At 51.1% G+C, this 12,653-nt stretch overlaps 1 protein-coding gene across 1 annotated transcript in view; it reads right to left on the bottom strand.

The window, feature by feature from the left end:
• Positions 1 to 1,153: 1,153 nt before the first annotated feature.
• The window catches only part of FBN3 (fibrillin 3), an 83,134-nt gene continuing 71,634 nt past the window's right edge, over positions 1,154 to 12,653 (bottom strand). The window contains 5 exon segments of the mRNA XM_032251953.1: positions 1,154 to 2,004; positions 7,656 to 7,806; positions 8,662 to 8,896; positions 10,682 to 10,801; positions 10,892 to 11,020. Of these exon segments, the coding sequence (XP_032107844.1) occupies positions 1,663 to 2,004; positions 7,656 to 7,806; positions 8,662 to 8,896; positions 10,682 to 10,801; positions 10,892 to 11,020 (977 nt within the window). The 3' untranslated portion in view covers positions 1,154 to 1,662.

The following is a 12,653-nucleotide window of genomic DNA, read 5'->3' as shown; positions in this document are numbered from 1 at the left end:
GCAACCTTTCCTTCCCGGCATTCAAATGATTCTCCTGTCTCAGCCTCCCGAGTAGCTGCGATTACAGGCACATACCACCATGCCCGGCTTTTTTTTTTAATTTTTTTTTTTTTTTTTGTATTTTCAGTAAAGACAGGGTTTCGACATGTTGGCCAGGCTGATCTCAAACTCCTGACCTCAGGTGACCTACCCACCTCGGCCTCCCAAAGTGCTGGGATTATAGGCATGAGCCACCATGTCTGGCCAGGCTGCCCAGCTTTCAACCTGGCCTGACCTTGGCCAAGGTATTTAACCTCTCTGAGCCTCAGTTTTCCCTGTAAAATGGGATGGTAGCAGCATCTATTCCGCGAGGTTGTAGTGACAACCACAGTGGTCAATAATTGTAAAATACTTAGATACTCACACCTGTAATTCCAGCACTTTGGGAGGCCAAGGCAGTAAGATCACTTGAGCCCAGGAGTTCAAGACCAGTCTGGGCAATATAGGGACACACCCTAAGAAAAATAAATTTTGAGCTGGGCATGTGGCTCACACCTGTAATCTCAGCACTTTGGGAGGCATTGAGGTGGGTGGATCACCTGAGGTCAGGAGTTTGACAGCAGCCTGGCCAACATGGTGAAACCCTATCTCTACTAAAAATACAAAAAAATTAGCTGGGCATGGTGGTGTGCACCTGTAGTCCCTGCTACTTAGGAGGCTGAGGCAGGAAAATCATTTGAACCCAGGAGGCGGAGGTTGTAGTGCCACTGCACTGCAGCCTGAGTAACACAGTGAGACTCTGTCTATTAAAAAAAAAAGAAAAAGAAAATTTTAAAAATTAGCCAGGCGTGGTGGCGTGCACCTTTGGTCCCAGCTACTTGGGAGAGGCTGAGGCGGGAGTATTGCTTGAGCCTGGGAGGTGGAGACTGAAGTGAGCCGTAACTGCACCACTGCACTCCAACCTGGGCAACAGAGCACAGAGCAAGACCCTGTCTCAAAAAAAAAAGAAAGAAAAAGAACGACATCTGGTATGTACTACATGATTAGGAAGCGTGAGTTGTTATTACCATTATGGGGAGCCCACAAGCCCTTCTTCCACAGGCACAAGATCTGCCTGGCCCAGCCCAAGGGCAGCATCTACTTACTTCAAGAACTTGCCAAGGGGTAGGCAGACTTAACCCAAAATAACTTTATTATTGTCTCCACTTTGATATAAAAGCATTCTCCAAATGGGGGCAAACGCGGCAAACCACTGTGAGGTCTGGGCCCCCTGTACACCCTTCTGCTCCAAGGACAAGCTCTGTGCCCACCCCAGTTGCCATTGCCATGTCCCGCCAAACCTCCCCCCGACCCTGGGCAAGCCACAGTGCAGTACAGAAGCTAAAGCCTGAGACTGACCAGACACGGTGACCACAGGGCCTCTCCCTGACCTTGGCTGTGGGGTGGAGGGTGCAAGCTGCAGCTTCTTGCTGTCTCTAGGAAAGACTGAGTAATTGGGGGTCCCCTGGAGCTGGCGCAGAGGCCCAGGCAGAGGCCAGGCTCGCCTGAGGTTGTAGAGTAGCATGTTACTTTTCCTGAGTTTTGGGGTTCCGCCTGGTCAGTCATCACTGCTGGGGATCAGTCCTTCCCAGTTCCAGAATCTTCCGTCACTGGACAGCTGGGGCCCATGAGGCGTCCTTCCAACTAAAGTAACTGCAGCTGCACCTTCAGCCTCAAGGCCTGGCCCCGTGGCCCTGGCTGCCCCTCTGGCTGGACACCCCAGGGTCCTGCCACGTTGCTCACCAGCTCCAGTCGGTAGATTCCAGGCCCTGGCCGCATCCGCCCCAGCTGCAGGGAGCTGCAGCCACGGATGTGATGCATTCGAAAGAAACCTTGTTCATTTCCCTGGGCAATGATGTACCGAACCCGGCCCTCCAGACCCTCTAGGGCCGGCCGGAGCTCCAGGATGCGCTTGGCCCGGCCCAGGTGTGAGAGATTCAGGCCCAAGGTCAGCAGGGCCTCAGAGTCAAGGGTGGCCAGGCTCACCTGGGGAGAAAGACCAGGTGCATGGTCAGAGCCCAGGAGAATCGGGATGTGGTGTGGGTAGGGGGTCCTGGGATTGTGGCCAAAGAGGAGATTTTGGCCAGTCTCTAAGGTGGAGGAGAGAGCCAGGAAAAAGAATGAAATCAGGTCATTTGCAGCAATGTGGGTGCAGCTGGAGGTCATTATCCTAAGCGAATTAATGCAGAAACAGAAGACCAAATACGGCATGTTCTCAGTTATAAGTGGGAGCTAAAAATTGCATACCCATGGACACAAAGATGGGAGCAACAGACACTGGGACTACTAGAGTGGGGAGAGAGAGGGAGACCAGGGTTGAAAAACTGTCTATTGGGAACTATGTTCACTGCGTGGGCGATGGGATCAGCAGAAGCCCAAACCTCCTCATGATGCAATATACCCATGTATTAAGAACAAACCTGCATCTGTACCCTCTGAATCTAAAACAAAAAACAGGCTAGGCACAGGGGCTCACGCCTATAATCCCAGCACTTTGGCAGGCTGTGGCAGGAGGATTGCTTGAGGCCAGGATTTCTTTCTTCTTCTTTTTTTCTTTCTTTCTTTTTTTTTTTTGAGATGGAGTCTTTCTCTGTCACCCAGACTGGAATGCAGTGACACGATCTCGGCTCACCATAATCTCTGCCTCCCAGGTTCAAGAGATTCTCCTGCCTCATCCTCCCAAGTAGCTGGGAATACAGGTGCCTGCCACCATGCCTGGCTAATTTTTGTATTTTAAGTAGAGACAGGGTTTTGCCATGTTGGCCAGGCTGGTCTCAAACTCCTGGCCGTAAGTGATCTGCTCACCTCGGCCTCCCAAAGTGCTGGGATTACAGGTGTAAGCCACGGTGCCCAGTCAAGGCCAGGATTTTAAGGCTAGCCTGGGCAGCATCGTGAGACCTCCTCACTAAAATATAGTGCTGGCGTGCACTTGTAGTCCCAGCTACTTGGGACCCTGAGGCGGGAGGACCCAGGGATTTGAAGTGGCAGTGAGCTGTGATCACACCTCTATACTTCAGCCTGGATGAAACTGAGACCCTGTCTCAAATATATATGTTTATTAGGTACCTACTGAATTCCTGGCAATCTTTGACGCACTAGGGGTTCAGCAACGAGCAGATAAAAATCCTTCCCCTTAGGGAGCTTACCTTCTAGTAAAGCAAAGCAGATAGTAAACAAATAAATGAAAAATGAAAAGGTGACAAGACGTGCTATGAAAAAACACGAACTTGGCTGGGCGCGGTGGCTCACGCCTGTAATCCCAGCACTTTGGGAGGCCAAGGTGGACAGATTGCTTGAGTCCAGGAGTTCGAGACTAGCCTGAGTAATGTGGTGAAACCCTGTCTCTACTAAAAATACAAAAAATTAGCCAGGTGTGGTGTCGCACAGGATCCTTTGAGCCCAGGAGTTCAAGCTACAGTGAGCTCCAGGAAAAAAATTTAGCCAGGTGTTCAGGGATCCTCCCACCTCAGCCTCCCAAGTAGCTGGGACTACAGGATTGCACCATTGCATTCTAGCCTGGGTGACAGAGTGAGGCCCTGTCTCCCCTAAAAAAGAAAAGAAATTGATTTTAAAAATCAATAAATAGGCTGGACACAGTGCTTTTTTAGTAGAGATAGGGTTTTGTCATGTTGGCCAGGCTGGTCTCAAACTCCTGGACTCAAGCGATCCACTGGGCTGGGCACGCCTGTAATCCCAGCACTTTGGGAGGCTGAGGTGGTTGCATCACTTGAGCCCAGGAATTTGAGACCAGCTTGGGCAACATGGAGAACCCCATCTCTACAAAAAATACAAAAATTAGCTGGGAGGGCATGTGGTGCATGTGCCTGTGTTCTCAGCTACTTGGGGGATTGAAGTGGGAGAATTGCTTGAGCCCAGGAGTTCAAGGCTGCAGTGAGCTATGATTGTGCCACTGCACTCCAGCTTGGGTGACAGAGTGAGACCTTGTCTCTCACACACACACACACACAGAATCAGTCAGTAAAAAATAAAGTGGAGAAAAACACGGAATGTGAGCTTCCCTTGGCATCTCAAGTCTGGCTCTTCATCCACAAGTCCAGCGGTCAATGTGAGCTGTAGACTCAGTGGCATAAGGCTGGGGCTGCTTCTGAGAGAGGCTGGGACAGACCCCTAGTCTCAGCTGAGGGACCTTGCTCAGACCCCTGCCAGCCTGGGACAAGGGAATCAAAGGTTTGCTCTCAGAGATCCAGCAGCCAGGGGATCATTCCGATGACATTGGGTTCCATAGCGCTAAGGTCGCTCAGAGGTGTCCCAGGATGGCTGGTGTTAGGAACAAGGGCCTTTCAGCAGAAGCCAGCCCCTAAAAGGATGCCAGAGCTGACAGTGAGAGAAACGGATGCCAAGCAGGGCTGGAGAGGAGAGCGCAAAGGACCAGACAGAAGAGCCGCCTGATAGCTTCCGCTATGCTTCCTGCATCTGGCTCTCTTTGAGAGCTCCCTGTGTGCCAATGACAAACCCTTCTTTATTTAAGCTCCTCTGAAGTGCCTTCCTGGTCCTGGCAGCTGGACAGGGCCCTGAATAAGACAGCGAGCCTCAATGGCAGGCTACCCCAGGGCTGGGTGATGCATTCAATCCCACAGAAGGTCATCTGTGTTTTCTTCTCCTTTGTTTTGAGGAGTGCTGTGTTGGCTTGGCCTCATTGACATGCCAATGGAGTGTTTTGCTGTTGCATTCAAGTGAAAGTTATTCCTGTTCTCCATCCCCTCAGTTCTGGAGCTCTCAGGCCTTCATCCCACAGAATGCTGTTCAGACTTTTGCTCTTACTGACACCTGCTGGCAATCAGTGGGTATTGCAGGTAAAGGCACAACACAGCCTTATTTTTGAGACGGTCTGTCTGTCACCCAGGCTGGAGTGCAGAGGTGTGATCACAGCTCACTGCCGCTTCTAACTAACTCCTGGGTTCAAGCAATGCTCCCACCTCAGCCTCCCGAGTAGCTGGGACTACAGGCACAGGTCACCATGGCCGGCGAATATTTATACTTTTTGTAGGTGGAGAAGGTCTCACTCTGTTGCCCAGGCTGGCTTTGAAATCCTGGCCTTGGCCAGGCATGGTGGCTCACACCTGTAATCCCAGCACTTTGGGAGGCTGAGATGAGTGGATCACTTGAGGCCAGGAGTTTGAGACCAGCCTGGCCAACATGGCGAAACCTTGTCTTGACTAAAAATACAAAAATTAGCCCTTCTCTATCTTAATCTACTTGTGCCCTGGGGGGCCCTTACAATCACTCCACTCACTCTTACTGGTACCAAGGGGTGGCAATACAATAGTAAATCCTACAGACACAACTCTACCCCTGTGAAGTTTATAGAAAATACCAGTAACTATGGGGTAATATATACATCCACAGTTTTTCCTAGCAAGGGGAAAAAAATAACTAGAGGGAAAAAGGACAAAGTAATACATTCACATTTTATCTAACACAGAAAGCCTCTCAAGCCCAATAACCCTATTTCATGTCTGACTTTGTTTTTCCCCATAGTACTTATCATGTATCATATTTGTCATGTGTTACAAAATATGATATGTTTTACATATTGATTTCTTGTGCATCTCCCTTTTAGCATATAAGCCTCATGAGGGCAGGTGTTTTTGTTGTTGTTGTTTACTGTTGCTCCATTACAGTGCCCAGCATGCAGTAGGTATTCAGTAAAATCTGTGGAGTGAGGAAGCTTCATCCTCAATGTCTGCAGTTGGGGTGAGCTTGGGGTAGTAGTTTCTATGCTCAATTATAATTATTTGGGAAACAATGTAAAGTGATGGCTTCAGAAGGCAGAAGGGCCTAGGATGGCTTGCCATGAATGCCAAGGCTGCTTGTAAAGAGAAGTCCATGTGCCATGGTCATGGAATCTCTGAGCCACCATATTCTTTCTCTTTTTCTTTCTTTCTTTTCTTTTTATTTTCTTTCTTTTTTTTTTTTTTTTTTTTTTTTTGGTAAGATGGAATCTTGCTCTGTCGTCCAGACTGGAGTGCAGTGGTGCGATCTTGGCTCACTGCAACCTTCGCCTCCTGGGTTCAAGCGATTCTCCTGCTTCAGACTCCCAGGTAGCTGGGACTACAGGTGCATGCCACCAGGCCTAGCTAATTTTTGTAATTTTAGTAGAGATGGGGTTTTACCATATTGGTCAGGCTGATTTCAAACTTCTGACCTCAGGTGATCCTCCCGCCTCAGCTTCCCGAAGTGCTGGGATTACAGGCGTGAGCCACCACGCCCGGCCACCACCACTTTCAAGTTCTATGACTTGGGAATGTGCCCTAACCTCTCTGAGCCTCAGTTCCTCCATCTGTAAAATGGGGAAAATAGGGGCATGTACACTTCCCAGGGTTGTCATAATATTGAGAGGCTGTGAGTACAGAGCATTTTGAGCGATATCTGCATACAGGCAGGTGCTTAATACATGTTTGGCTTTCAGATCCCTTGGGTGATGGCTGCAGGGCTGACCCATAGTCAGAGACTCTCCGGTTGAGGGGCATGTAGCTGGCATCTGCGGCAAAAATGCCCTCTCTGCACATTCTGATGGGGTGGCCTAAAGGGGCAGGAGGGACAGAGCCATAGGCCTGGCCTATGGCTTCTAAGTGATGTGTTGAAGATCCCTGAGATTCCTAGAGACAAGGCAGGTTCAGGAACTCCAAGGGCACCTCAGGCACAGGAGGGGGACAGGGCAGATGCTGAATGGGTATGTCAGGTTGGGGCCCTGATGCTCCTAAGGGGAGCCTTTGCTGGGGTCCCCAGAGAAAAGACTCACCTCCCCAAGGCTCAGGCAGGGAAGGAGCTTGAGCTTAACTTGGGCCAAGGGTTTGTGAGAATAGCTCAGAGGGATGCACAGAAAAGATGGGAAGAGCTCTGGGACAGAGGCCACTTAGGGCCCCTCTGGAAGTAAATCCCAAAGGGGTCCAGAGGGAGGACTTCACCAACCAGGAGGTGAGGGAGTGACAGATTCCAGGGTACAGGCATGGTTGGAGGGGCCCAGGGACTTCTCCAGCGTCCAAGTGCCTTTATAAGAGGGACCCATGGAGGCCGGGCAAGGTGGCTCATGCCAGTAATCCCAGCACTTTGGGAGGCTGAGGCAGATGGATCATGAGGCCAGGAAATTGGGACCATCCTGGCCGACATGGTGAAACCCCATCTCTACTAAAAATACAATAATTAGCCAGGCGTGGTGGTGGGCACCTGTAATCCCAGCTACTAGGGAGGCTGAGGCACAAGAATCACTTGAATACAGGAGGCAGAAGTTGCAGCGAGCCCAGCTCATGCCACTGCACTCCAACCTAGGCGACAGAGTGAGACTTCGTCTCAAAAAAAAAAGAAAAAAGAAAAAGGACCCGTGGAAAGCATCACAGCCCAGCTAGGGTCTGTATGGAAGACACCTGACTCGTCACCAGGAGTGAGGTACAGTGCTCAGGGGATGTGTCCACCAGAGACCCCCCAAAAGAAAAATCCCAGCACCAAGAAAGTACAGGAAGGCCCCAAGCTGGCACCCATGACACGGGGAACATACTGGGATGCGGAGCCTCGTGCTCCTTCTTGGGGGGCTGACATGACTAAGTCAGGTCCACAGCCTCTTTCCCACACTCACCCCGTTCCCTGGCCACCCCTGCCCAGTGCAGCACCCATGTCACCTGGTGGTCCCTGGGGACACTGCGTCGTGGCCGGTCCTGAGGAGAGAGGCCATTGATCTTGCATTCATAGCAGGCTTCAGACGAGAGCAGCTCCTCTTTGTCTGGGGTGTCCTGGGGTCCGGGGCTGAAGCCCAGGCTGGAGACACAGTGCCTGGGCCAGGATGGGCAGGGTGGAGGGGTTTCAGGGGTGGGCTGGTGGGACCTCCCCCTACCCTGCTCCACCCCCATACTCCATTCTGAGTCATGCTGCAAATGCCTACTCATAAATGTGCCTCTGAGCGTGTGCTGGTGTGGCTGTGTGCACGAGTGTGTGCACCATGTAAGGGTGTGCATGTTTGCCCCATGGTTCACCTGGGCACAGGTGTGAACACAGGAGTGAGAGGATGGGAACAGGCTGGGATGGACAAATGGACATGAGCATACCCAGGGGCATGTGCATGTGCCAACCTATGTGTTCACATGGGGAATAACTCATGCAGGCACCTGTATGCTCATAGGAATGTGTGAATCTCCCTGAGTGTGCCTGGGGGTTTATGCATAGTGTGAGCACTCACAGAAGGCTGATGCGTGCTTCCTCACCTGTGCAAACCAGGATGTAACAATGGCGCAGTGCCCCCAGGGATGCATGAGCCTGCGTGCACACTGGGACATGCATACACATGCGCACGCACACACGCACGTGTGCATGCTGGGATCTGTGAATGCATGAGGGTACCCAGGAACGCTGGCACAGGTGTGTGCCATGTGGACAATTACATGTTAGTGGTGTGAGCCTGTGTGTGCACAGGTTCAGGTGCCACTCTGCCTCTGCGTGTCCAAGATTCTGTGCATATGTAGGTACAGGCCTGCGTGCACAGGCCAAAGGAACTCTTCTGGTAAATTCTTGGCATGTGCAAGGCCCTGTGTGTGTGTGTGTGTGTGTGTGTGTGTGTGTGTGTGTGTGTGCACGCACGTGCATGGACACTTGGAGGGTATGGAGTCTGCCTGCCCCACTCCAGCTTCTCACCCTTGCCCAGCCCGGAAGTAGCCTTGAGGACAGCCACACAGGAAGCCACCGGGTGTGTTGGCACAGCTGTAGCTACAGGGGCTGCCCCGTCCAGCACACTCATCCACATCCTGGCAGCCCCTGAGGGCCTGATCAAAGTCAAAGCCAGAGGGGCAGACGCAGCGGAAGCCACCAAGAGTGTTGCGACAGGAGGCGCTCCCGCAGGTGGGGGGCAACAGGGCACACTCGTTCTCATCTGTGGGAGGAAAGGAGGAGGAGAGAGAGGACACAGAGGTAGGGACAGGGCAGCCTTTGCACCCCAGAGCCCTCCACCTGGAATGCCCTCTGTTCAGAGCCCAAGTCCAATGTCAAAGCCTCCAGCAAGCTGGCAATGAGCCCTGAGATTAAATCGGCCCCACAGCCCCACGGCCCCAAACACTATGGTTCTCCTCTGCAGCATCTCTCAACACTTCCCCTAAACCCCAAAGTGTGGGATGATCTAGAATGAGCTTTCTCACCCTCAGTGCTATTGACATTTGGGGCTGGATCATTCTCTAGAGCGGGCCATCCTTGCACTGCGGGACACTGAGCAGCATCCCTGGCCTCCACCCACTTGACGCCAGGAACACCCATCTGGCTCCAATTGTCTGTTTAGAGTTGGGTTCTTGCTCTGTTGCCTAGGCTGGAGTGTAGTGGTGCAACCACAGCTCATTACAGCCTTGACCTCTTGGGCTCAAGTGATCCTCCAGCCTCAGGAGAATCAGTAGTTGGGACTACAGGTGTGCACCATCACGTCTGGCTAATCTTTTAACTTTTTGTAGAGATGGGAGTCTTGGTATGTTGCCCAGGCTGGTCTTGAACTCCTGGCCTCAAATGATCCTTCTACCTCAGTGTTCCACAAGAGTGAACTACCAGGCTGGGTCCCAACTGTGATGATCAAAAATGTCTCCCAGACACTTCAAAATATACTATAGGGGGGTAAAATGATCCCCTGTTGAGAACCTAATTAGGGGTCTAATTAATCCCTGTTTCCTCTGCTGGCTGAACAACTCAAGGCAGAAATGGTTTTTCAGTTCACTTCTGCATCTGAGCTCAGGTCCTAGTGCAAGGGAGGTCCTTGGCAGACAGATGGGGAAAGAATGAATGAATCAGTACAGGGAGGAGGAGACAAGTTGAGAGGGAGGAGGAGACAAGTTGAGAGGGAGGAGGAGACAAGTTGAGAAGGAGGAGTTGCCAGCAAAGGCTGATGGTAGGATCCCCCAGATCCCCAGGGGACAAGCGCCTTGCCTTGAGGGGAGGGGTTTGTGTGGTGTGGAAAGCCTGAGAAGAACTTAACTGAAGACCCACCATGAGAGACAGGAGGAGGGGACAGAGAAGGCAGTGCCTGTGAGACAGTGGGAGAGCAGGGACAGCCACATAACAGAGGCCACAGGAGGGAGTGTCCAGGAGGGGCAGGCTGTGGTGCCCAGAACAATAGAGGTGGAGGATGGAGGCTGAGGAGAGGTCTCGGGAGACAGCAAGTGGGCCCGAAAATGGTAGAGGGTGAAAGCTGCACTGTAGGGCAGGAATGAAGAGAGTAGTGAAACAGGCTGCTAGGAGGTCATGGAGCAGCCAAAATATGGGGGAAGGTTGGGGGGCAGAAGGCTAGCCCTTCAAATGAAAGGCCTCTGCAACAACTATGGCAATGATATAGCATGCACACCTCCACTGCCCCTTGCAGCATCTGTAGCAGACATCACTAATCAATCACAGCCCTCTTTCCCTGTGATTACAGAATTGCAGACTTCAGGTCTCAGAATCTTTCTCAGCTGAGTCCTCTAAGTCCCCATGCCCTAAGGAATGAACTCAGACACTTTTCCATGCTCATGCTGCTGCCCCTTGACTCCCCAGCAGTGGGGAACTCACTGCCTTCTGGGTTGGCCTGTTCAAACTTTAGATAATTGTACTTGTCACAATATCTTGCAAGGTGGTGGCTGTTAGTTGCCTGCTCTGAGCAGATTCTGGTGGGGGACCCAGCTTCTTCCCAGTCCCTTCCACTCACCCACACACTGGGCCCACTGGGAGTGCTGGGTGAAACCCTGGGGGCAGCTGCAGCGGTAGCCCCCCAGATGGTTCTGACAGCCGTGCTGGCAGCGGTGGGGCCCGTCACATTCATTCACATCTGAGACATAGAGAGAGAGAGAGGGTTCATGAGGCGGCTCTCAGGGCTAGCACCCCCAAGCACTAGACGCCAGCCAAAGCTAGGCTGTACCTTCACAGCCATGGCCTGAGCTGTCCAGGGTGAAGCCTTGGTGACATTCACAGCGGAAGCTGCCGGGGGTGTTGTGGCAGTGCCCTCGGGCACCACATGGGCCAGGCTGGGCTGAGCACTCGTCATTGTCTGCAGAGGAGAGAGATTGGGCAGGGTTGCCCGTTGGTTAAGGAACTTGTATCAGGTGACACAATGCCAGTCCCATCACTGTGTGGCTTCAGGCAAGTCGCTCACCCTCTCTGTGCCTGTTTCCCACTCTGTGAAATGAGATCTGTGACAGTTCCCAGCTCACAGAGTAGATGCCAATGTTTGAGATCCTGCACATAAAGGATCTCATCGCCACGGCCTCAAAGCTGTGTGTCCTTGGGCAACTTACCCTCTCTGTGCCTCGATTTCCTCAGCTCGAACATGGAGATGATAATGTCTATCTCATTGCATTTTTGTGTATGTGTGAGAGAGAATTAAATTAACCTAATCATGTAAAGGGCTTAGGACAGTGCCTGGTAAAAGTAAAAGATTAGCAAAACCTTTTTTCCTTCTCCCATGGAAAAATGACATTGGGTTGCCTGGTAAGCTTTGTCCTCATGGAAACACGACAATAGTGTGAGGTCAGCCGGTGCTGTGGACTGAATGTTTGTGTCTCTCCAAAATCCTATGTTGAAGCCCTAACCCCCAGTGGGATGGTATTTGAAGATGAGGTCTTTGGAGGTGGTCAGGGTTAGATAAGGTCTGAGGGTAGGGCTTTCATAATGAGAATAATGCCCTTACAGGAAGAGACACCAGAAAGCCTGGTCTGTCCAAGTGAGGACACAGCAAGAAGGCAGCTGTTTGCAAACCAAGAAGAGAGCCCTCACAGAACCAACCAGGCTGCCACATTGATTTTGAACTGCCCAGCCTCCAGCACTGAGGAAAAATCAATCCCTGTAGTTTAAGCTACCGGTGTATGAGGTGTGTGTGTGTGTGTGTGTGTGTGTGTGTGTGTGTGTGTGTGAGTAAGCTATTGTTTTAAAAAGAGTAGTCTGTAAACATCTTTCTGTGTCTTTAAATATTCTTGCTATTTTAGGGGGGTGGGTTCAGTGGCTCATGCCTGTAATCCCAGCACTTTAGGAGGCTGAGGCAGTTGGATCACCTGAGGTCAGGAGTTCGAGACCAGCCTGGACAACATGGTGAAGCCCCATCTCTACTAAAAATACATAAAAATTTAGCCAGGTGTGATGGTATACACCTGTAGTCCCAGCTACTTGGGAGGCTGAGGCAGGAGAATCGCTTGAACCTGGGAGGTAGATGTTGCAGTGAGCGAAGATGGTGTCACTGCACTCCAGTCTGGGTGACTGATAGAGCGAGATTCCATTTTAAAATATATACATATATATTTTTAAAGATATGAATAAATATGTATATATAGACACATGCACATATTTTTTTCTTACTATTCTTATTCACATAATTTTAAATGGCCACCACATCTTCGCTTGGTGTGGATTTGCTCTGCTTTACTTAACCAATTGTCAGTTTTCTTTTTTCTGTTTTGAGACAGAGTCTTGCTCTGTGGCCCAGGCTGGAGTGCAGTGGTGCCAACTCAGCTCACTGCAACCTCCTCCTCCTGGGTTCAAGGGATTCTCCTGCCTCAGTCTCCTGAGTAACTGGGATTACAGGTACGTGCCACCACACCCAGCTAATTTTATTTTTATTTTTATTTTTAGTAGAGAGGGGGTTTCACCATGTTGGTCAGGCTAGTCTCAAACTCCTGACTTCATGATCC

This window comes from Sapajus apella, unplaced genomic scaffold, assembly GCF_009761245.1.
Source record: "Sapajus apella isolate SASKATOON/1434 unplaced genomic scaffold, GSC_monkey_1.0 scaffold77, whole genome shotgun sequence".
In the NCBI taxonomy this organism is placed as follows: Eukaryota; Metazoa; Chordata; class Mammalia; order Primates; family Cebidae; genus Sapajus; species Sapajus apella.
The sequence above is the reverse complement of the archived record's forward strand: the minus strand, read 5'-3'. Positions and strand labels throughout refer to the sequence as shown.